Source organism: Solanum dulcamara, chromosome 12 (genome assembly GCF_947179165.1).
Source record: "Solanum dulcamara chromosome 12, daSolDulc1.2, whole genome shotgun sequence".
NCBI lineage: Eukaryota > Viridiplantae > Streptophyta > Magnoliopsida > Solanales > Solanaceae > Solanum > Solanum dulcamara.
Window position 1 is genome coordinate 16,394,981 of NC_077248.1, and position 22,390 is coordinate 16,417,370.

At 29.0% G+C, this 22,390-nt stretch overlaps 2 protein-coding genes across 2 annotated transcripts; both read right to left on the reverse strand.

The window, feature by feature from the left end:
• Nucleotides 1-17,140: 17,140 nt before the first annotated feature.
• Nucleotides 17,141-17,692, reverse strand: LOC129875642 (uncharacterized). The gene is made up of 2 exons (XM_055950928.1): nt 17,408-17,692; nt 17,141-17,311 (listed from the first exon to the last, which is right to left on the reverse strand). Exons 1-2 carry the CDS (start codon nt 17,690-17,692, stop codon nt 17,141-17,143), a joined length of 456 nt encoding a protein of 151 aa, XP_055806903.1.
• Nucleotides 17,693-18,037: 345 nt separating this feature from the next.
• LOC129875643 (uncharacterized) lies at nt 18,038-18,547 on the reverse strand. Its single transcript, XM_055950929.1, has one exon. The coding sequence runs from the start codon at nt 18,545-18,547 to the stop codon at nt 18,038-18,040; it is 510 nt and encodes a 169-aa protein (XP_055806904.1).
• Nucleotides 18,548-22,390: the final 3,843 nt, after the last annotated feature.

The following is a 22,390-nucleotide window of genomic DNA, read 5'->3' on the forward strand; positions in this document are numbered from 1 at the left end:
CAAAGATTAGAAGAAATTTCACTTTCATGAGTGACGAAGATGTAAATTACAAAAAATCATTAAATTATAGAACAAAATTTTACACTGAGCCAGAAGATTTTTCAAAGCATATTCCGTCAAGTCAAACATATAAGGTCATATTTTAAAAAATACAATAATAGCACTACTGGTATAATTAAATATAAAAATAGACAAATTAAACAAAGAAAAGCAAACTGAAAAGCAAGTACCAAAAATTATTGAAATAGACGAGTTAATTACTCAACTAAAAAGAGTTGAAATAACTCTGCAAAAAGAAAGACCAAAGACAACTAGAAGACACCAAAAATGGACTTTCTTTCAAGTAGCTCAAGAAGAACCATCGAAGAAGAAAGGCCAAGAGTAAATTTCTCGAATAATAGAATAGGAAATAACCTGAGAAATAACTTTATATCTAGAATATTATCAAGAAAACAATCAAACAACGAACAAAAATATGAATTAAATCAAATAATAGATGTAGACAAAGATTTATAAATTTTTCAACAGAATCAGTTAAAATTATTAAATCCTAAGACATTATATAACACAAATTAGTTTTCTAATAATGACCATTTATACAGACACTATAGAGAAGAACAATTATCAGTTATAGGAGACAACATAACAACATTAAATTTAGTAAATGAAGAATCTTTAAAAAAGATAATGAATACACGAATGATGTTAATGCTATGGGCTTAATTGTTATAGGAATTAAAGGATTAACAAGAAAAAATTTAAGAACAAAAGTACTAATTGTATTATATGATGATAGATGGTCAGGCTAAAAGAAATCTATAATAGGATTAACAGAAGTAAATATGACTAATAATGGAGGAATATTCTACATTAGTCCAGACTTTATAAAAAATTTAAAAGAATTTGAAAAGAATATCAAAATAGGAATACAGACTAAAGGATATGGAGACATGAATAATGGAAATAATTTATTAATGTGCGTACGATTTTTAGGAAAAATAATTTTAAGTAGTAATATAAAGTTTAAACTTAAAGTTAATGATGTGGTTGAAGTAGTGGAAAATATATGTATAAAACTAATAAAACTAATAAAAATAATTCCAGAAGAATATACCAGTTTAGAATGGAACTTAGAAAAATTTAATAAACCCAAAGTGTTCACTTCTGAATTTCATCTAATGTATATTAATATGAAAGGAAAAATATCAATAAGATTTACAGACTATAATTATACTAGTCAAAGAGAATTAGATGATGAAGAGACGGAATCAATGAATATAGAAATAATACAAGAAGGATATGAAGTTGATAAAGCTATAGAAGAAGCTATAATAAAATACGAAGAATATCCTGGTTACATAACATTTAAATGTAAAAAAGGAGAAATGAATCTTGAAGACACAGAAAGACATTTTATAGCATGTAAAGATAGAACTGATAATTTAGGATATAGAACACAAGAAACTGATTCTATATACACTTTTTCGATAATGAAAACATAGACATAAATTCTATAGTAAGTCAAAAAGTACTAACGGAACTGTTATGTCAGTAAAAGACAGTTTAAAATTAATTTCAACTTTATAAAGAAAAAATCAATTTTATAAAAGAGGATTCGCCACTTAATTTTTTAAAGAAATTAAGAAAACTTAATTTAAAAAATCCTAACAGATTTAAGTCTTAAAAATTCAGAGAAAAAGGTACGAGGTTCTTATTTCCACTTTGAGAAGATGTTAAGCATTCAAAGTGGCCGCTAACACACGGTTATCCGATGATTTGAAAAATTATTTGACTAACGTTTGAAAATATTAATTTAAAAGGAAACGAAGATTTTAAAATTATTTGTTTTTTGAAAAAATGATCCAACTTAAAAATTGAATATAATATGCATGTATTTAAAAAAGTAAAGTTTAACAAATGCCTAAGTAAAGGTAGAAAATCATCTAAAGAGTAAATTAACATGAATTGATTTATCTTTAGGGAGAATCTAATTAAGTTAAAACAAATTAAAATTAATATCTAAACAATCATAAATAATACAACAATAACAACCTAGTGAAATCCCACAACGTGGGTCTGGTTAAACAAGCATAAATAACATAAGTAAATAAATTATTACAACCTGAATTAATATAAATAAACAGTAAATAACATATGAAAATATTGTCCGACACTTAGTTTATGTATGCCTGGACTAAGCTGTTAGGTCATCTGCGTTTTGGCCTTAAGCACAATTCCACTGTATATATCGCAATTGTATACACATTGTATATCATAATATATATACTATATATAGTGTATATAATTTTATTTCTATATATCAAACTATATACACACATTATACCACATGTTTGTTTCTTGTATTTGCTGTATATTACTATATATCAGACTGTATATATATTGTATATCAGTTTATAGAACACTGTTTTTTATCTGTATTCTGTGTATACAGCCCAATATCAATATATAAATCATGAATATTATCTTCTTTTCTCTTTATCAACTTTCCAACAATTCAAAACAGATGATGAGAGACTCAAAACTCAACGATATGCAACGATGGGGGTCCAAAGATGGACTCAAATTTATATCACATGCACCAAAATAAAATTACAGAGCATTTACTTATTTTAAGCTAAACCAAGGAATATATCACGATATTTTAAGTTATCAAATTGATGAGCATACTAAAAGTGACTAACAACATGCATATATGTAGACAAAGGAAAGGAAAGAAGAAATATATTCAAGTAACTAAACAACACGGATTTAATATATACGTTATACTAGCTCAAATTTTAAAGAAAGAATTAAATCAATTAGGCCATTAAATTATAATTGAATAATAACTTTAAACATAATTTTTGTTATCTAAATCATGTTAAAAGAAGAAATTAAAAACATAAAAATCTATATTGTCAAAGGAAACTATTTGGAAAAATAATGAACAAAACTAAGATCTTTCATTAAAATAATCCTATCATATGATAGCTAATTAATTCTAATACATGCTAACTATAAAAAATTCTGTCATTAATCTAATTATTCTTAATAGATGCTAACTAAAAAAAATAAGACTACAAATCAACTAAATATAAAACATCAAAATAATTAAATAAAATAAAGCTGAGAAAGATTTTATCTCTTTTCGGGCAACAAGACTGAAGACGATGAGCGAAAGACAACTTCACCACCACCCAAGAGCTTTATGGAACTCCAATTTCTTTTCGGGCAACAAGACTGAAGACGATGAGCGAAAGACAACTTCACCACCACCCAAGAGCTTGATGGAACTCCAATCTACAAAAAAAGATTAAAAATTTAGACTCGAACCTTCGTGGGTTCGATGTTATAAGAACACTGTTCTTAGCCTAAATTTTGACTTCAATCTCCTATTTTCCTTGAAGAAAAATATAGATTGAAAGCTAGAAATTTTTACAACTTTTAGTCTGGGGACAAGAGTCCAAAAATCCTAGCCAAGTTAAGAAAATTTCTAACTTTGGGGTGGCTAAAAAAACCTCACACTTCTTCCCTCTTCCTAATAAGAATATGAGCCTTTATATAGGGTCCAAAAACTTTAAAATTTCTTGCAATTTTCGATGTGGGAGATTGTTTTTTTTATAGAAAAAACTAAAATTTTTACAAATGCAAACTATAATTAAACTAACCTAACTAACATTGTATTTAGTTAAAAATAAAATCTTTTTGAGATAATTTTTGAATAACTACATAAATAGTAATCAAAGATATAGTTTTTAGAAATATTTATATTATACTAAAATTTATATAAAAAAAATAGTTAAGAATAACACAAAAATATCTTTATTTTTATAAAAGCTAATTATTTCAAAAAATGTTTGAAATTCAAAGAAACTCGATAGCTAATGTGCATTGTGGAGGGTCAAAATTGGGTGTCAACATGAACAAACTAGTTCCTCTAGTGCAAGCCCTTTCCAGAGAACAGCCCTTACTCAGCCAGTAGAAACGGGTTCAGGAAATATACCCAGAAGGAAAATATATAGGTTAGATCCAAATACAGAAATAAAAATAGAAAACATAAAACCAATGGGCAAAAGAATGCCATTAGAAGAACCTATTAGATTACAATAAGGAAGAAATAAAAGAAAAATATTAAATATAGCTGCACATGATCCACAAATGTGGAATACAGTTATAGATTTGTGGATAGGAATAGTAGTTGTAGATTATATAAAAACCTATACTGAAACAAATACTGAGACAATGTATAAATACTTAGAAACTTTTGTAGGAGAATCTGTAAAAGCCTTATGGAAAGCATTTAAATCAGACTTTCCTTAGGAGTTCCAAGCCTTAATAAGTTTGAGAATAAATCCTTATAATTTCACAAATAAAATACACAGTTTACTTACAGGAGAAGACCCAAATAGTGGTTCGCTAATATTACAAAGAAATGCTTTAATCAAACTAGAACAATTAATCATTTCAAATTAGTTTTATATAAAGAATTTTTTAAAAGACTTTTTCTACTATTGTACAATTAGTGGAAATACATTTGATGAAGAATTAGGAAAAAAAATATTTAATAAATTATCAGGAGCTTTACGAAGAGAAATAGAAGATAGATAATACAAAAGCGAAGGAGTAGTTCAGAATCCAACGACTAAATGGTCTATTGGACAAAAAATACAACATGTAATGGAAATATTACAAGAAAAATGTATAAATATACAAATACAGAAATAATTAAAACAAAATGAGATGAATTTCTGCAAAACCATGATATATACAACACAAAGTTATGATAAAAAATAACGTAGACCGAAAAGATATAAAAGAAGATCTAATTATAACCATCGTCCATATAATCCTAAAAAATACTACTTACATAAATCATCGGCTAAGAAGCCATATTTAAATAAAGACAGACATGTTAGAAAATATAGAAATGATAGAAATTATAAGAATAAATTAGAATATTTTACTTGTGGAAGTATAGAATACTTAGCAAACATATGTCCAAAAAGAAATAATAGTAGAACTAGAAACTCTCAATTAATAGAAGATTTTCAAGAAACATTACTAAACGTAGACGAATACATGTCTGATAATGAAAGTATATATTCTATTATGAGTATAGAAGTAGAAGACAGAACTCAATCGGATTCATCTGATTCCAAAAAAATAATTTACTTAACGAAATAGGATTAGAAATAAATGGGTTAGAACTAGATTATTTACAAGTCAGTACTATGATGAATATTATACAAGAATGTAATCATGACTTTGAAAAACAAAAAAAAATAGATAGTAATCAATATGGTATATGTAAATGGTACGCTAGCAAAATAAATAGAGCTAAATGTAAGAAATGTTATACAGAAGCTTGTATTAGTTGCATAGAAGAAAAACTAAAAATAAAAGTTACTAAAAAACAAGAAAATACAACAGGTAATCAAACTACTAATCTAAGGTTATTAACAGTAGAAACACGATTAAATGAATTAGAACAGAGATTAACTCTATTAGAAAAAGGAAAAGACAAGATAGAAAACGAAGAAGACACATCTACACAAGGAACAATACATCTTCCACGACCCAACCCACCATGCCGTGCAGGCATCCACTTTATGACATGAGCAGGAGAACCCTTAACCCCTTATATAAGAACAACTGCGAAATTAGACTCAGCCCATACCACAAGCGACAAATCGCAAGAATAAGAGAGAAGGAATGGAACTACTTCCTAGAATGCTTCATAGCTTCCTGAAGATTAGATGTGGACATCAACACACCAATCCGCAGGAGTCTATTTCACACTTTCTATTGTACTGGGAGACAGGTAAATTGGGCTTTGATACCAAATTGTCATGACCCAATCCACTGGGCCGTACGGCACCCACTTTATGACCTGGGCAGGAGAACCCTTGACCCTTTATAAAAGAACAGTTGCGGAATTTAAAACAAACTTGAATAATTAAACCAAAATTTCTAAAGAAAACTATATTACAGACCAACTTATACAATTATACAAAAATCCTCCAAGGATACTACTCTAAACAGGTGCAAGAGCTACTAAGAGTAGAAATAAAATAAAAGACCAATGACCCATCTTCGACCAAGAGAAGGGAAAAATAGAAGCTGCTGGAGGATCGTCTTCGTCTTCACCTAAGAGACATAACTGACCCTGCAACTAGACTATGCCAAGTGGCATAGAAAGAGTAGTATCAGTACAAACAACACGTATTAGTAGTCATTATTATACCCTATTTTAACTTGATGTCAAACGGTGTATAACATATTGATGATTCCTAAATTATTTAATTTTAAGAAGTCGCCACCTAATTATTTTTAAGGTAAATTAGGATACCTAAATAATTAACTAATTTAATATTAAAAAATAAATTCCAATTAGTGGTCTACTTAACTTTTGTGATTCTAGGTAAGTGTTCTAGTTATCCTAAAGAGAAGGGGTTAAGCATCCTTTAAGATTCGTTAAAAACAATTACCGGCCAAACTTAAGTTAAATAATTAAAATTAAATTATAAGCTTTAAATTTTGAAAACAAGGCCGAGTAAATAAGTGAAAACATCTACCTAATATTAACTATTGTAATAATAATAACACTAATAATAGTAGCAATAGTAGTAATAGTAATAATGATAATGGCGATAATAATAATCGATAATAATAATAATTGTTGATACCCAATTTTGGCTCTCTGTACTCAAAATTAACGTCTTCAGACTACTTGATCGTTAAAGAACACAAAATATAATTTTTTTAAATATTTTTTAGTTTTAATTATTTTTTTTATTAATAATTATCCTTATTTTAGCATTTTTATGATTTTTTATTTTATTTTTCCCTTTTAATAATTTATGGATAAACATTCTTAATTTCGTAAATAATAAGATTCTTATAAATTTATTGTCATTTGAAAATTTTAATAGTCATAGTATTTTTACAATCATCTTTAAACGTACACAATATAACACTGTAATTTATTCTCTACAACATAATATATCTTAAAAAATATCGATTATATTTTTTTATTTTTGTGTTACATATCGATATATATATATATACATATATACATATATTTTAATGACTCATTAAATCATTTTGAGAATGATTTCTCACTCATGTTCAACAATTTAATCAACACAAGAAACCAAATAACTTTTTATTAACACAAGAAACCAATTAACTTTTCTTTTAATTAACATAAGAAGCTAAAGAACCTTTTTTTTTTATCAATACAAGAAGTCAAAGAACTTTTGATTTTTGGTTGATTAATTGTTCAAACAACTTGTTTAGGGAGTCTAAGATAGAAGATTTCATCCAAGCTAAAATTAAAATTTTAAAACAAAATTCTTTCAACACCACTCTCTCCATTATCTTTTCTTTTTCTCCCTCATAAACAAACTATTCTCTCCATTCTCTTCTCTTTTTCTCCCTTTCAACACCACTCTCTCTATTATCTTTTATTTTTCTCCCTCATAAACAAACTACTCTCTCCATTCTCTTCTCTTTTTCTCCCTCAAAAAGTCTCCAATAAAGCTTGTCCTTTCAGCTAGAACAAAGCAACCCCTCCCTTGTTGGTAAGTAAATCGAATTCGATTTTTGAAACTACATAGCTGTTAGTAATTTTGGCGTATCTCATTGTATAGATCTTTGTTTTTAGTAAATAAATATGTTTTGGAAAGATGAAACACGTACCTACAACTTTTATGTTTATGTTGGAGCCTAGATCTGCTGTTATTGGGTCGAAAAATAGGACGCAACATAGGACAAGTTTTGTCCAGATTTTTATTTAAAATTCCAGCATGTACAACCGCTAGTATTTTGATCATATCGTTTTGTACAAAATGTATTTTGTGATGATTCTTTTCTTTTTGCAAGATTAAGACATATATCTACAACTTTTATGAAGGACATAAAGTCTAGTTTTGCCGTTTGGAGTTTCAAATTTTAGGTACAACATGAGGTACATTTTTGGTCGGATTTACTGTTTTGATAGCCTTAAGTGTTGTTGTTTGTTGTTGTTGTTGTTGTTGTTGTTGTTGTTGTTGTTGTTGTTGTTATTGTTGTTGTATAGCCTTAAGTGATAATATGAAATATTACTTCAAATTTATATATAGTTCAAATTGTAATTGGCCAATGAAAAAATCTTTCCGTCGATTTTCGAGGCCTCCCCATAAAAAAAAAGACGGAAATTTGAGTTTAAGTTTATATTTTACGTTATATTTTGTAAGCTAAAACAAAGTCCAATAGTGTCAAATCAATAACCTCCGGAGTAGCTCCATCTTCAGGAAACAACAACTAGCTATCGCGATGGTAAATCCGGTAAGAAACTAACAAGTAACAACTCTATCTCTCCTTTGTTTTTTATTTTTTTTATTGTTGTTTTTACTTTTTCTTGTTTATAGGTCTACTTTATTTTATGATAGATATAATTATTGTGATTTTGTTTTTATTATTTTTTTTACTTATTATTGTTGTCTCCATCATATATTTTATTAGTGACATCTATTGTCATATATATTTGCTTTTGATTATTTTAATTGATTGTTTTAAAAGATATGATAGTTTTAATCTACTTTGTTTGATGATAGATATAATTATTGATTTATTTATATTATTTGTTTTACTTATTATTGTTGTCTCCATCATATCTTTTATTAGTGACATCTATTGTCATATATATTTACTTTTGATTATTTTGATTGATTGTTTTAAAAGATATGATAGTTTTAATCTACTTTGTTTGATGATAGATATAATTATTGTGATTTGTTTCTATTTTTTTTTATTTTATTGTTGTTGTCTCCATTATATCTCTCTATTAGTGATATCTATTGTTTGTTGAGTGAAAATTATTATTTTATTTTTGTTTGACTACTTTTGTTAATAGTTTAACTTCATTTGTTTTGGCTATATTTATTCATCACTTTTGTTTGTTGGTGGATTATAATTGATGATTAGTGTATACTTTATTTATTTATAGTTATCTTGTATCTATTTTTAACTTTGTTTGACTACTTTTACTAATATTTTAACTTTATTTGTTTTGACTATATTTATTCATCAAAGGATTATAATTGATGATTAGTAATAATTTATTTTCTTTAATACATGATTTCTTATTTAATGGATGTTGATATTATTGTTTTTATTCTTTTTGACTATGTAGGATATACTGCTAGGTTGATTCACTTGTCATTAACTTTAGTATTACTATTTTTTTTATATTATCATGTGTTTAAGTTAATTGATAAAATCTCTCACTTATTTTTTTGTCATATTGTACCTTTATTTTTGTGGGTGTTGGTGTTTGATGATGCAAATATTCACTAGTTGTTTTTTTTTCTTTTCTTTTGTTATTTTGTTTATGTTACTATTTTTTTTGTTGAATTATTGTTGTTGGTTTGAATTTTACATCTTTTATCTAGTGTATTTCTTATTATGTTATTAATTACGCTATTATTGTTTCACTTTTCAAATATCTTATATGTTGTCTCTATTATGTCGATTGTTTCATCAATTATTGGTTGTCATGGCTTTCACGCCATTTTATTGAAATAATTTTATTATTTTTAATTATTATTGTAATTCATCATATTAAATAGAGATTACACCTAATAGATCGATGAAGAAATTACCGTCGATATCCAAGGCCTTCCATGTTTATAAGACGGATTTTATTTTTAGTTATTATTATTATTATTATTATTATTATTATCATCATCATCATCATCATCATCATATTTATTCCTTACTAACACTTCTATTAAGTCTTTTACAGGTACTCAGAATTGCTTCCTGAGAAAGCTATTCGAATTAAGTTCAAATAATATATTTAATTTATTATTGTGTATATTATTGACATTAGGCAAACATTAGGCCGTTCCTTATATTATTATTTTAATTTATTCTTTATGTATATTTCATTACATATTTGCGCAATATTTTCATCTCCTCAATTTAAAAGCTGAGTTTAGCTGGGACCTGCAGTTGTGGATTTCGAAAGATGCTGATACCTTCCCTTCGAAATAACTTGAACCCCTTACTTAGGATCCATTGAATTTGTAGACATTTTTAAATAATTGATTGGTTTCTAATTATTCTAAAATTATGGTGATTCCTTAAATTAAACTATTTTCTTTTAAAATCTTTTGAACAATTGAATTGATTTTTTACGAACCCCATGACGTTCTAATAGGGATGTAACATTTATTACAGTTACGCTTTTGAGCTTACTATAAAATAGAATTCTATGTTTTGTAGTATATATACACACATATTTTAAAATTATTTTGATAATAATTTATTCATTATTAATATTTTGCCAAGTGTCTGTACATGTATTCGGAGATACTGCAAATAATATTCAAAATTATTTTTCTTTTCATATGATAAAAGAGTTCTTTGTTCATATGAATAAAGGGCTATTCTTTTATTATTGCATAAAAACTACCTTTTATATACATATACCTTTCTCATATTTTTCTACACATAATTGGTGATAATATACTTTACTTACTTAGTACATACTTTTTTTATATATATATTCTTATACAATTTTAGTGTATATATTTTTATATATATGTTTGTTATACTTGCAAATAATAATTTTGATCTCCTCCCTTTTTGATGAATTAAGTCTAGCTGGGTACCACATTTTGTGGATTTCGAAGAATGCCTAACACCTTCCCTTTGGAATAATGTGAATCCTTACCTAGAATCTAAACTGGTTTTTCGCAGATTAAAACGTGAGTCATACACGTCATGCATTCAAATAGGTTTTCCTTATTTTCCTAAATAAATTAGGTGGCGACTCCATACAATAATTAATCTTTTTCAGAGTCCATATGTTGTGCTTTATATCTAACCTCGGTTAAAAATAGGGCATAACAATAATAATAATAATAATAATAATAATAATAATAATAATAATAATCACAATAATACAATGATAATAGTAACAATAATAACAGTGACAATAATAATAATAATAATAACAATACTACTACTAATAATAACGATAACAATAATAAAGAGAATAATAATGACAATAACAATAACGATAATAATAATGATGATAATAACAAATAAAAATGATAATAATAATAATAACAATAATAATAAGGCCTAACCCATCGGTGGCCCCTCAAAGTTGGCACCAACTTTCACTTAGACACCTCAACTAATCTTTGTTTATTTTAGACACCTCAAATAAGATTCCGATGTGTTATTTTGACACTTTCTTTTACAATCACCCAAATATCTAAAGTGTGTGTAATACACTTGCCGCTGATGTGTCAAAGTGACCAATTAAATGAAGTTAATGACCACTTTTTTCTAATCAAAAGTCATTATTTTAAAATTATTTTTGATATATCTGTCATGTTTCTTCATTTAATTAGTCACTTTGACACATCAGCGGCAAGTGTATTACACACACTTTGATATTTGGGTAATTGTAAAAAAAGTGTCAAAATGACACATTGAAACCTTACTTGAGGTGTCTAAAATGAACAAAGCTTAGTTGAGGTGTCAAATTGAAAGTTGGTGCCAATTTTGAGGGGCCACCGATGGGTTCCGCCTAAAAATAATAATAATAACGATAATGGTGATAATAATAATAATGACTGTAAATAAAATACTACTACAACTAATAATAATAATGAAGATAATACAAATAATAATAATAGTAAATAAATAAAAATACTAATACTACTACTAATAATAATAATAATAATAATAATAATAATAATAATAATAATAATAATAATAATAATAATAACAGTAAATAGAAATACTACTATTACTACTAATAATACTTAAACAAAAACAATAATAATAATAATAATAATAACAACAACAACAACAACAATAAATAAAAGTACTAATAAAAATGATAATAATAATAAAAGAAAATAATATCAATAATAATAATAATGATAATACTAACAGTAAATGAAATACTACTACTAATAATAATACTAATAACGAAATGATAATAATAATAATAATACTAACAATAAACAAAAATACTACTATTACTACTAATAATATTAATAACGAAAATAATAATAAATATAATAATAAGAATAACAGTAAATAAAATACTAATAATGATGATAATAATAATAACGAAAAATAATAACAATAATAACAATAATAAATGTAATGATAATAATATTATCACTACATGAAAAATACTACTACTAATATTAATAACAAAAATAACAATAATAATAATAATAATAATAGTAAATAAGAAATATCAACAACAACAACAACAACAACAACAACAACAACAACAATAATAATAATAATACTAACAGTAAATAAAAGTATTACTACTACTACTAATAATATTGATAACAAAAATGATAATGATAATAATAATAATAATAATAATAATAATAATAATAATAATAATAACAGTAAATAAAATACTAATAATAATGCTAACAGTAATAACGAAAATAATAATAATACTAATACTAACAGTAAAAAATAAAAAACATATTACTACTACTAATAATATTGATAACGAAAATGATAATAATAATAATAATAATAATAATAATAATATTATTAATAATAATAATAACAACAACAACAATGATGATGATGATGAAAAAAACGGTAATAAAAATATATACTATTACTAATAATAATAATATTAATAACAATAATAATAATAATAATAAAAATAATAATAATAATAATAATAATAAAAATAATAACAACAACAACAACAACAACAACAACAATAATAATGATAATAACAACAATAATAATAACAACAAAATGCTGAAAATATAAGCAGGTGGAATTGAATCTGCGTGAGATCATCTTGTCTGGTTTGCTATTCAAGGGGTCTAATATATTGACTCCATGTGAGGGAATGATGATTATATCGGGTATCAAAGACTCAGAAATTTTAGAGTCCCAGATCAAGACTCCATTTTTGCTCCCAAAGTGTTCATGCAAATAGAAAGAGAGTGACGAAATTAGGGAGATAACATTTTTTAGGACAATATTTTATCACAATGACAGCGAAAAATGAAAGAACATGGAGTAAATATTACCAATTGCTGGACAGTGAATGGAGATGGCTTGTTCACGAATTTACCCTTGCTCTTAATGTAAAATCGGATATAGTAGAGAGAAAAACTCAAAAATTTCTTTTAAAAGATATGCAACTGTCTTCAAAAAAAATAATCCTCCCCCCTCCTCTGTCCGTCCGCCTCTATATATAGGGATATGCAGATGAATAAAATAATGCAGAATAACGGGTGAATAAAATAATGCGAAATGGGCGGATGAATAAAAATAATACAGAATGGGTGAATGAATAAAATAATACAGAATGAGCGGATGATTTATATATATATATGGTATAGGCGTAGTTATATATGCATTTTCAGACTTTTGCTCCTGCAAAAAATTTATTTAGTTTAAAGTTAAAAATATATATATTATTTCCTTGTTTAGCAAGTTTATAATTGTAACTTTGAAATACTAAGAGTCATAAGATTAAATGCCCCCCACTAACCCATTTATCAACTTGAACATGCATACGAAAACTTAGATTAGGGAATGTTAGTTTTATTCTTGAATATTATTTTGACGATCGATTAAGAGATATCTATTTATTTTATCTCTGTTCTTTGTGGTGTTTCAATGTTAACTTATTTCTTTTTTCTATTTCAACATGCATGCGTGACTTGATTTTAATGAATCTGATTTTTGTGTAGCTTTTGGGTATAGAATATTAATCTTTTTGCTAGGGAATGAACTTATTTGGTGTTGGACAGTGAGAGCATATATAAATATAATATGTGTAAGTATTTAGATTAGTGCATGTATGGCATAGTGGAGGCGGGAATGTGCTGTTGAATAGGGAATTGGGTAGGGGCAGACGTGGGCTTATTATATATATATATATATATATATATATATAGGGGACACACTTTTTAATAAGTATTATTATATAAGGTTAGGGGGCATGCATGAGACTATTTTATATATATATATAGTATATATATTTATTATTATTAGTATTTTAATATTATCGGATTAATATATATACTTATTTTATATATAGGGTATGGGAAAGGGGTGCCGCATGGGGAGTATATTATTTATATTTATTATTATTATTATTTAATTATTTTTATTTTCGGATGAAGAAAAATCTTTTTTTTTATTTTTATTTCTTTATTTATTATTATTATTATTATTTATTTATTTTTGAAGAGGGGATGGTATATATATTATTTGCATGATGCAGTATTATGTGTTATTTAGGGAAAGAAATGAAAATGAAATAATTATTAGAAATAAATAAAATCTTTTTATGGGTCAATTTTGAATACTACTAAAATGGTAATAATTATACAAACTATATACATTATCTTAAAAACAAATAAAGATAATAAAAAATAACTTGAAAGTATTTCGAGTTTTATAAAATCTAATTATTTTAATTTATTTAAAATTAAAGAAAGCTAAACATCAATTAATTTACAAACTTCTTAATTTTGTCAAAGTAAAATAATTAAATTAAGTTTAAATAAATTAACTTCAAATATGGCTCTATTAATTAAGTCAAATTAATTAACAAAATATTTAGTTTTAAAATAACAGATCCTTTTGAGACAGTGTGCAAATAATGACAAAAGGTATATATATATATATATATATATATTTCTCTTTTTTTTAATTTTTCATTTGATTTTAAAATAAAAATACGTTGTGGAGGCCAAAATTTTGTGTTAACAACTGTCCCTCTTTGATCAAAGACGATGAAAGAGTTTTTGAGCAAAGAAGTTGACATAATAGCCAATTTTATCCCGACCATCAATGTTGAAATGAAATTTATGAAAATATGGGGATAAGAAAAAATTATGAAAAATTATGGATAAACTTTGTTTTTGAGTTGCCAGCATGTCTCGAGTTACTCGAGAATCAAGCTAAATGCAACTCTGAAGTTATACCAGAATAAAGGTGGAGTGAGTTGACAACATCATCAATCATAAAATTGTGTTGGTAGTGAATGAGAAAGATGTTGACAGAGGTGGACACGGAAAAGAATAAGGTTAAACAAGTGAAGAGTTATTAAAATGAAGTGAAGCAAAAGGGTACATAGTGACAATATAAAGAGATAAAAGTGGAATTAAAAACCTGAACTCAACAAAGGGTGAGAATATTGAAAAGAACGAGGTAAAGCCTAGCCAAAAATTATCTCAGTATCGAGTTATGACGAGATTGGATTTTAAAACCTGAATTATGGACGTAGGCTGAATAGAGTTCGAGAGTAGATTCATGACCGTTGTTGGTGAGTTTAACTTTCCAACAAATATCCCCCGTTCACTACTTAGAAAAAATTCCACTTTATGCTACGGTTTCTGCAAAACTTAAACTTGACAAGACAATTAGTAAATATTAAATATTAAATATAAAGCAATGTCTAATAAGCTCATGGGAATGACACCTCTAGGGTGCGAATATATGAAAATGCGGCCTTGCAAGCCGTAATGATTTAATAAAATCAAAGCATATGAAAATAGAGTTTTAAGGCCGATAATTTATGATAATGGTGCCTTTCAGCGATGATTAATGAAATGAGACCTTTAAACCAAATGATTCGTGAAGAATGTGACTTTTAAGTCTGTGATTTATGAAATATAAGGCTTCTCAAGTCGATGATTTATGAAAATGACGTCTTTACAATTATTGCACTTTTGTAAGCATTTTATGCAATTGTATTTAAAGTATTTGTGCAATGCATTTGATAATGTTTGAAAGTATTTGTGCAGTGCATTTGAATATATCAGAAAGTATTAGTGCGGTGCATTTGAAAGCATTTGTGCAGTGCATTTGAATATATCAAAAAGCATTAGTGCAGTGCATTTGATAATATCCGAAAGCATTTGTGCAGTGCATTTGAATATATTGGAAAGCATTAGTGCAGTGCATTTGAATACATAAGAAAGCATTTGTACAGTGCATTTGATAATGTTTGAAAGCATTTGTGCAGTGCATTTGAATATATTTGAAAGCATTGGTGCAGTGCATTTGAATATATTAGAAAGCATTAGTGCAGTGCATTTAATAATATTTGAAAGCATTAATACAGTTCATTTGATAATATTTGAAAGCATTTGTGCAATGCATTTAAAAACATTTCAAGACATTTGTGCAATGTGTTTGAAGATATCTGAGAGCATTTGTATAGCACATTTAAAATTATTTGAAAGTATTCGTGCAGTGTATTTGAGAATATTTATGCAGAGCATATTAATATCATAGGTAGTGCAACTGAAAATATTTATGTATCAAAATATTTAGAAATTTTAGGAAGCTTTATTTATGAGTTTTCTTAGAACATAAATTTGTAAGTAATTCAAACCATTCGATGCATGATCCTTTCGAGGTTGTAAACATTATTGAATTCTTTGTTGGCCAATAATTCTGACAAGCCTGCATTCAAAGAAAAATTATGAGTTTCGGGGTGGTTGATTTGCATTGACTTTGGAGCTCTGGCTCTTCGTACTTCTTCTTTCTTCAACTTTGTTTGGACTTGCAATCTCCGTCCCTTCTAGATCTTGGCTAATGAATAACACGAAAATATTTGATTGAAAGATTCATATTAAAAGTAATAAGATAAATTATATAATAGTAAATAATTTCTACAAAACTTTAGATTGTGACATGTCGTGAAATGAAGCAAACGTCATTTTCTAGAGTCTTTCTTCTGCCTGATTATTCGATTTAGTGCATACTTCTCAATTCTCTTGATATCTTCTTGTAATGCTACCCGCAAAACTGTCCCAGTTTTGGTGAAGAGGGATATCGACATCCATTATGATAAGACCAAACCATATATAGACTATCTATTGTCCCATCAAGCCTAATTCGTGAATACGTTTTCTTTGAGAATTTGAAAATAAAATGGATCGAACCCTCTATGGGCTACTCATATATCCAACATGAGTAAAACCATACTTAATTACTACATGCAAAATAAAAGAGGAGAATTGAATTTTTTTTCATAATGTGACCGAAGCCAATACAGGCCGCCTACGTATCCCACCAAGGGAATCAGTCCAAGCATAGTTCATAATATTAATAAAAGCTCTTAGACATAGTATTTCTTAACCGCATCTAAATTGATGGATTTCGGCCATGTCTTTCTGTCCATTTCTGCTAGAATCAACGCTCCTCCAGTCAATACTCTGTGAACCACATAAGGCCCATGCCAATTAGGCACAAATTTTCCCTTAGCTTCATCTTGGTGTGGGAATATTCGCTTTAAAACCAATTATCCCGGTTTGAACTGTCTCAGTCTTACGTTTTTGTTGAAAGCTTTAGCCATCCTGTATTGATAGAGTTATCCATGACAAACTGCATTCATTCTCTTTTCATCAATGAACATCAACTGCTCATATCGACTTTGTATCCATTTGGCATCACTCAACTCAGCTTCTTGGATTATCCTTAGGGATGGTATCTCAACTTCCATTGGTAATACTGCTTCTATTCCATAAACCAAAAGATAAGGTGTTTCCCCAGTAAAAGTCCTAATCTTGGTGCGATAGCCAAGGAGGGCAAACGGCAAATTCTCATGCCAATGGTTATAATTATCAATCATCTTCCGCAATATTCTTGTTGGCAGCCTCAACTTTTCCATTCATCCGAGGTCGATAAGGAGTGGAATTGCAGTGAATGATTTTGAACTTCTCACATATCTCATGTATCAAACCGCTATTGAGATTAGCTCTATTATTTGTTATAATCGAATGAGGGATACCAAATCTACAAACTATGTTATTGCGAAAAAAAATTATCACCACCTTCTTTGTCACAGACTTATGTAAAGATGCTTCTACCCATTTTGTGAAGTAATCGATAGCTACCAAAATGAATCTATGTCCGTTTGATGCAGTTGGCTCGATAGGACCGATGACATCTATGCCCTAGGCTGCGAATGGCCAAGGGGAACTCGTCGCATTGAGTTCATTTTATGGAACCCGAATCAATTCACCGTGAATCTGACATTGACGACATTAGTAAAGCCATTCATGTGTGGACCACATGTACCCCCATGTATTTCTTCAATCAACTTGCTCGCCTCTCGGGAGTCAACACACCTTAATAGCCCTAAATCTAGAGTCCTCCTATAAAGGATTTCTCCACTTAAGAAAAAGTGGCTTGCGAGTCTCTGCAGTGTTCTCTTTTGAATATTGTTTATGCCTTCTGGATAATCTCCTTCTTTGAGATACCTCACAATTTCATGGTACCAAGGTTCTCCATCCAATTCTTCATCTACATGGAAATAATAGGCCGGTTGATCCTGCACATTGATCTTGATTGGATCTATGTAATTCTTGTCTGGAGGTTGAATCATAGAAGAGATGGTTACCAAAGCATCTGCAAACTCATTTTGAGCTCTAGAAATATGCTTGAACCTATCTTGACAAATTTCTTGCATATTTCCTTCACACACTGCAAATATGGGAGTATCTTCGTATTCTTGGTGCTCCATTCACCTTGTACCTAATGAATCAATAAGTCTGAGTCACCTATAACCAGCAATTCTTATATATTCATATCAACACCTATTCTGAGTCCAAGGATACACGCCTCATATTCTTCCATATTGTTAGTACATGGGAACTTGAATTTTGCTGAGACTGGATAATGTTGACCTGCTTCTAAGATTAATACTGCCCCAGCACCGACTCTTTTAGAATTTGTAGCACCATCAAAGAACATCCTCCACCCAGGATATTCATTTTGAAATATCCTCTCCAATAAATAATACCTCTTCATCAGGGAAATAAGTTTTAATAGGTTCGTACTCTTCATCCATAGGATTTTCAGCAAGATGATCAGCAAGCACTTGTCCTTTGATAGCCTTTTGTGTGATATAAATAATATGTCACGCCCCGAGAGGGTACCCTAGGTGTGGCCGGCACTCAGAAACCATCTCTAGCTTCCGAGAGAACCACTTGGTCTCATTACTCATTTGTTCATCAGCGGAAGACTTAAGAATACTAATGTGGGCTTGCCATCATCAATATCAAAAGGAAAAAAAATAATTCTTAGAAAAAGTAGTTTCTAAGGAGAACTACTCGGATTACATCATCAAACTCTGTCTATGAAGCCTCTAATACTCTTAGATGGTGCCAATGACATGTCCATGGCTACCTCAAAAAGAAACATCACACTCAACAATAATTAAAGAATAAGGAGTTCCTTCGAATACAAGAAGGATTCACCAAATAGCCGAAAAGAAATGATCTTCAACGATGCGCCTATTGAGGATCTCTAACACTTGTATCTGCATCATAAAACAATGCAGGTTGAATGACGTCAGTACATGGAATGTATGAGTATGTAAAATGGCAGGAAGGTAAGGACAGATATCAAGAAACTCCTCTCAAGAAAATTCAGCTCAGAACTCAACATCATCTCAACATCAATATGTAATGCAAGTTTAAAATATAATAATAAAAATAATAGTAATAAGCAATGCTTACTCAGTTGGGAGTTTCTCTAACCGACAACCATCACTTATGAGCTAGCGATGATACAACGAAGCGATATTGTTGCCACATCCATACAATACCTTACCAGGGTAAATGACATCACCATCTTGGATCCATCCATCAAAGTCCTCTTTTTGGGACTCAAGAGGCATAGCCTCCATCCTACGCTGGCTACGTAGTTCTGGGGTTTGAGTCAATTAAACTCTTACCCAACTCGGTGCTCAATACTACTCCCAAAATATGTGCTCATATTAAACTCATCATCTAGTCTCATTGGACTTTAATTTAAATCTTCAAACTCATCTCATTTCATGTTCATCAATCATTATACTTTCAAAAACATCATTTACATCTCATCAAAATATCTTGCTCAAAATATCATTTGCTCAAATTCATTCAAATTCAACTCTTTTGCTCTTTTAAAACTCAATAAAATACATATATAGTATTAATTCATATAACTTCTTTTTATCAATGAAAATAATAAAAAGCCAACATCTTTACTCAAAACATGTGTAAAAATATTCATGAACATCAAAACAATTAGGATTCATGGAAAAGTAGCCATGAACAATAATTTCAATAATATGAGAGATAACAATAATAATAATATTAATGCATAAATATATCAAACTCAATAGACGAAGAATTAATTTATTTAGAATTCAAGATTTGGATAAAACTCAACTATAACTCAATTATAATGAATTTAAATATTGGGCGCATTGACGAACTCAATCCAATGCTATGAAAGCCGTACATACCTTAAATTCGAAGGTTTACTCCGAATTGGAACACTCTTGGACGCCTAGCTTTTTCTTTTCGCCGGAGTGTTTTGTGTACTACCCAGAGTATAAGAATAATTGGAGTAGTATTTTTATACTACTAAAACTAAAACTATATTTGAGAAGAAGTATAAAGAGAGAAGAAATGCTTAAGAAAGCTTGATGAATAAAATGAGGAAATAAGGTGGGTATTTGTAGGTGGGAAAGAGTGACCTAACAATAAATAAAATGATTATAAAGAAAAATCTGAAAATTTAATGGAATATGTTGATGTCATGGATGATGTTAAATGGAGGACAATTTATGCATGAATGATGTCAAATGTATCTAGATCTTTCCATGGTAGGTAAGATGAGTTCTTTTTAACAGAATACTCTTTTTCGAAGCTGCGTTTGAATAAGATAAATTCCTTATTAGGATTTTGTGTCTTCATAAGAATTGTAGATATGGAAGTCTAGTTTCATATCGTTCAAGAATCAACCAATTTGGAGCAACCTACAGTGAGATATGAATTTTCTTCTATAAACACTTAATTCCGTCACAGTACTATATCTTGCAAAGATTAATTTATGTGACCTACTTATACTCCGAATCTTAAGATATGTTCTTCATGAAAGTTGTAGGTAAGGATGGTATGGTTACCCAGAAATTTGAATCACCTAATTTGGACCAATCTATGAAAAGTTATGCCCAAAATACAGAGGCTGTATTATTTTCGTCGAGAATTGAAATACCGACATACAACATTTTAGGGATTGTTACAATATCTCCCCCTTGGGATCATTCGTCCTCGAATGAAGATGAAAATAGGAGACAAAGAATGAATATCATCAATACATCAATTTCTCAAAAACTCTGATACTCAAATGGTCAATGACTCAAACTCAAGAATAATCATCGATTCAAAGGTAGAAATAAGGAATATTACCTTGAATATCGTCATCAAAAGGCACAAATAGATGAGGATAGTTAGCCTTCATATCTTCTTCAGCTTCCCATATAGCCTCTTCAACAAATTAATTTCACTATAGGACTTTGACAGATGCCACTTCCTTAGTTCTTAATTTGCGAACCTGACGATCAAGAATTTGAACTGGAATCTCTTCATAACTCAAACTCTCTTTCACCCCAATGCTCTCAGCTGGGACAATAAGTGAAGCATCTCCTAAACACTTCTTAAGCATAGAGATGTGAAACACGGGATGAATAGCAGCTAATTCTGGGGGCAACTCCAATTCACAGGCTACGTTACCTACCCTCCTTATAATCTGATAAGGACCAATGTAGCGGGGACTAAGCTTCCCTTTCTTTCCAAATCTCATTACACCCTTCATGGGTGAAACTTTCAAGTATACCCAATCGTACACTTCGAACTCCAAATCTCTTCTCCTAACATCAGTGTATGATTTCTGACGACTTTGAACAGTCCTCAACCTCTCTTGTATGGTTTTCACCTTCTCCATAGCTTGGTGAACCAAGTCTGGTCCAATCAACTCAGCTTCACCAACTTCAAACCAACCAATTGGTGATCTACATCTCCTCCCATACAGAGCTTCATAAGGAGCCATTTGAATACTCGAATGGAAACTATTATTGTATGCAAACTCAATAAGAGGTAAATGATCATTCCAATTACCTTTGAAGTCAATGACACAAGCTCTTAACATATCCTCCAAAGTCTGTATCGTACGCTCTGCCTGGCCATCTGTTTGCGGATGAAAAGCAGTACTAAGGTTCACTCTTGAACCCAAGCCCTTCTGAAATGACTTCCAAAACTGAGCAGTAAATTGAGCTCCCCTATCAGAGATGATAGACAAAGGAACTCCATGCAGTCTAACAATCTCTCTAAGATACAGTTTGGCATAATCCTCTGCAGTATTTGTAGTCTTAACCGGCAAGAAATGGGCCAATTTGGTCATCCTATCCACAATCACCCAAATAGAGTCATGTTGTTTGCGGGTTCGTGGTAAACCGGTAATGAAGTCCATATTTATCATTTCCCACTTCCATTCTGGGATCTCTATGTTCTGAGCTACTCCACAAGGCCTTTGG

Bases quoted from the DNA above. Each gene is read 5' to 3' on its own strand.
- LOC129875643 (XM_055950929.1), bottom strand. From the start codon at position 18,547: ATGGAGCACCAAGAATACGAAGATACTCCCATATTTGCAGTGTGTGAA.
- LOC129875642 (XM_055950928.1), bottom strand. From the start codon at position 17,692: ATGGAAAAGTTGAGGCTGCCAACAAGAATATTGCGGAAGATGATTGAT. The intron at 17,312-17,407 runs GTTTGTCATGGA...TTGGTTTTAAAG, and splicing joins ATGAAAAGAGAATGAATGCA to CGAATATTCCCACACCAAGA.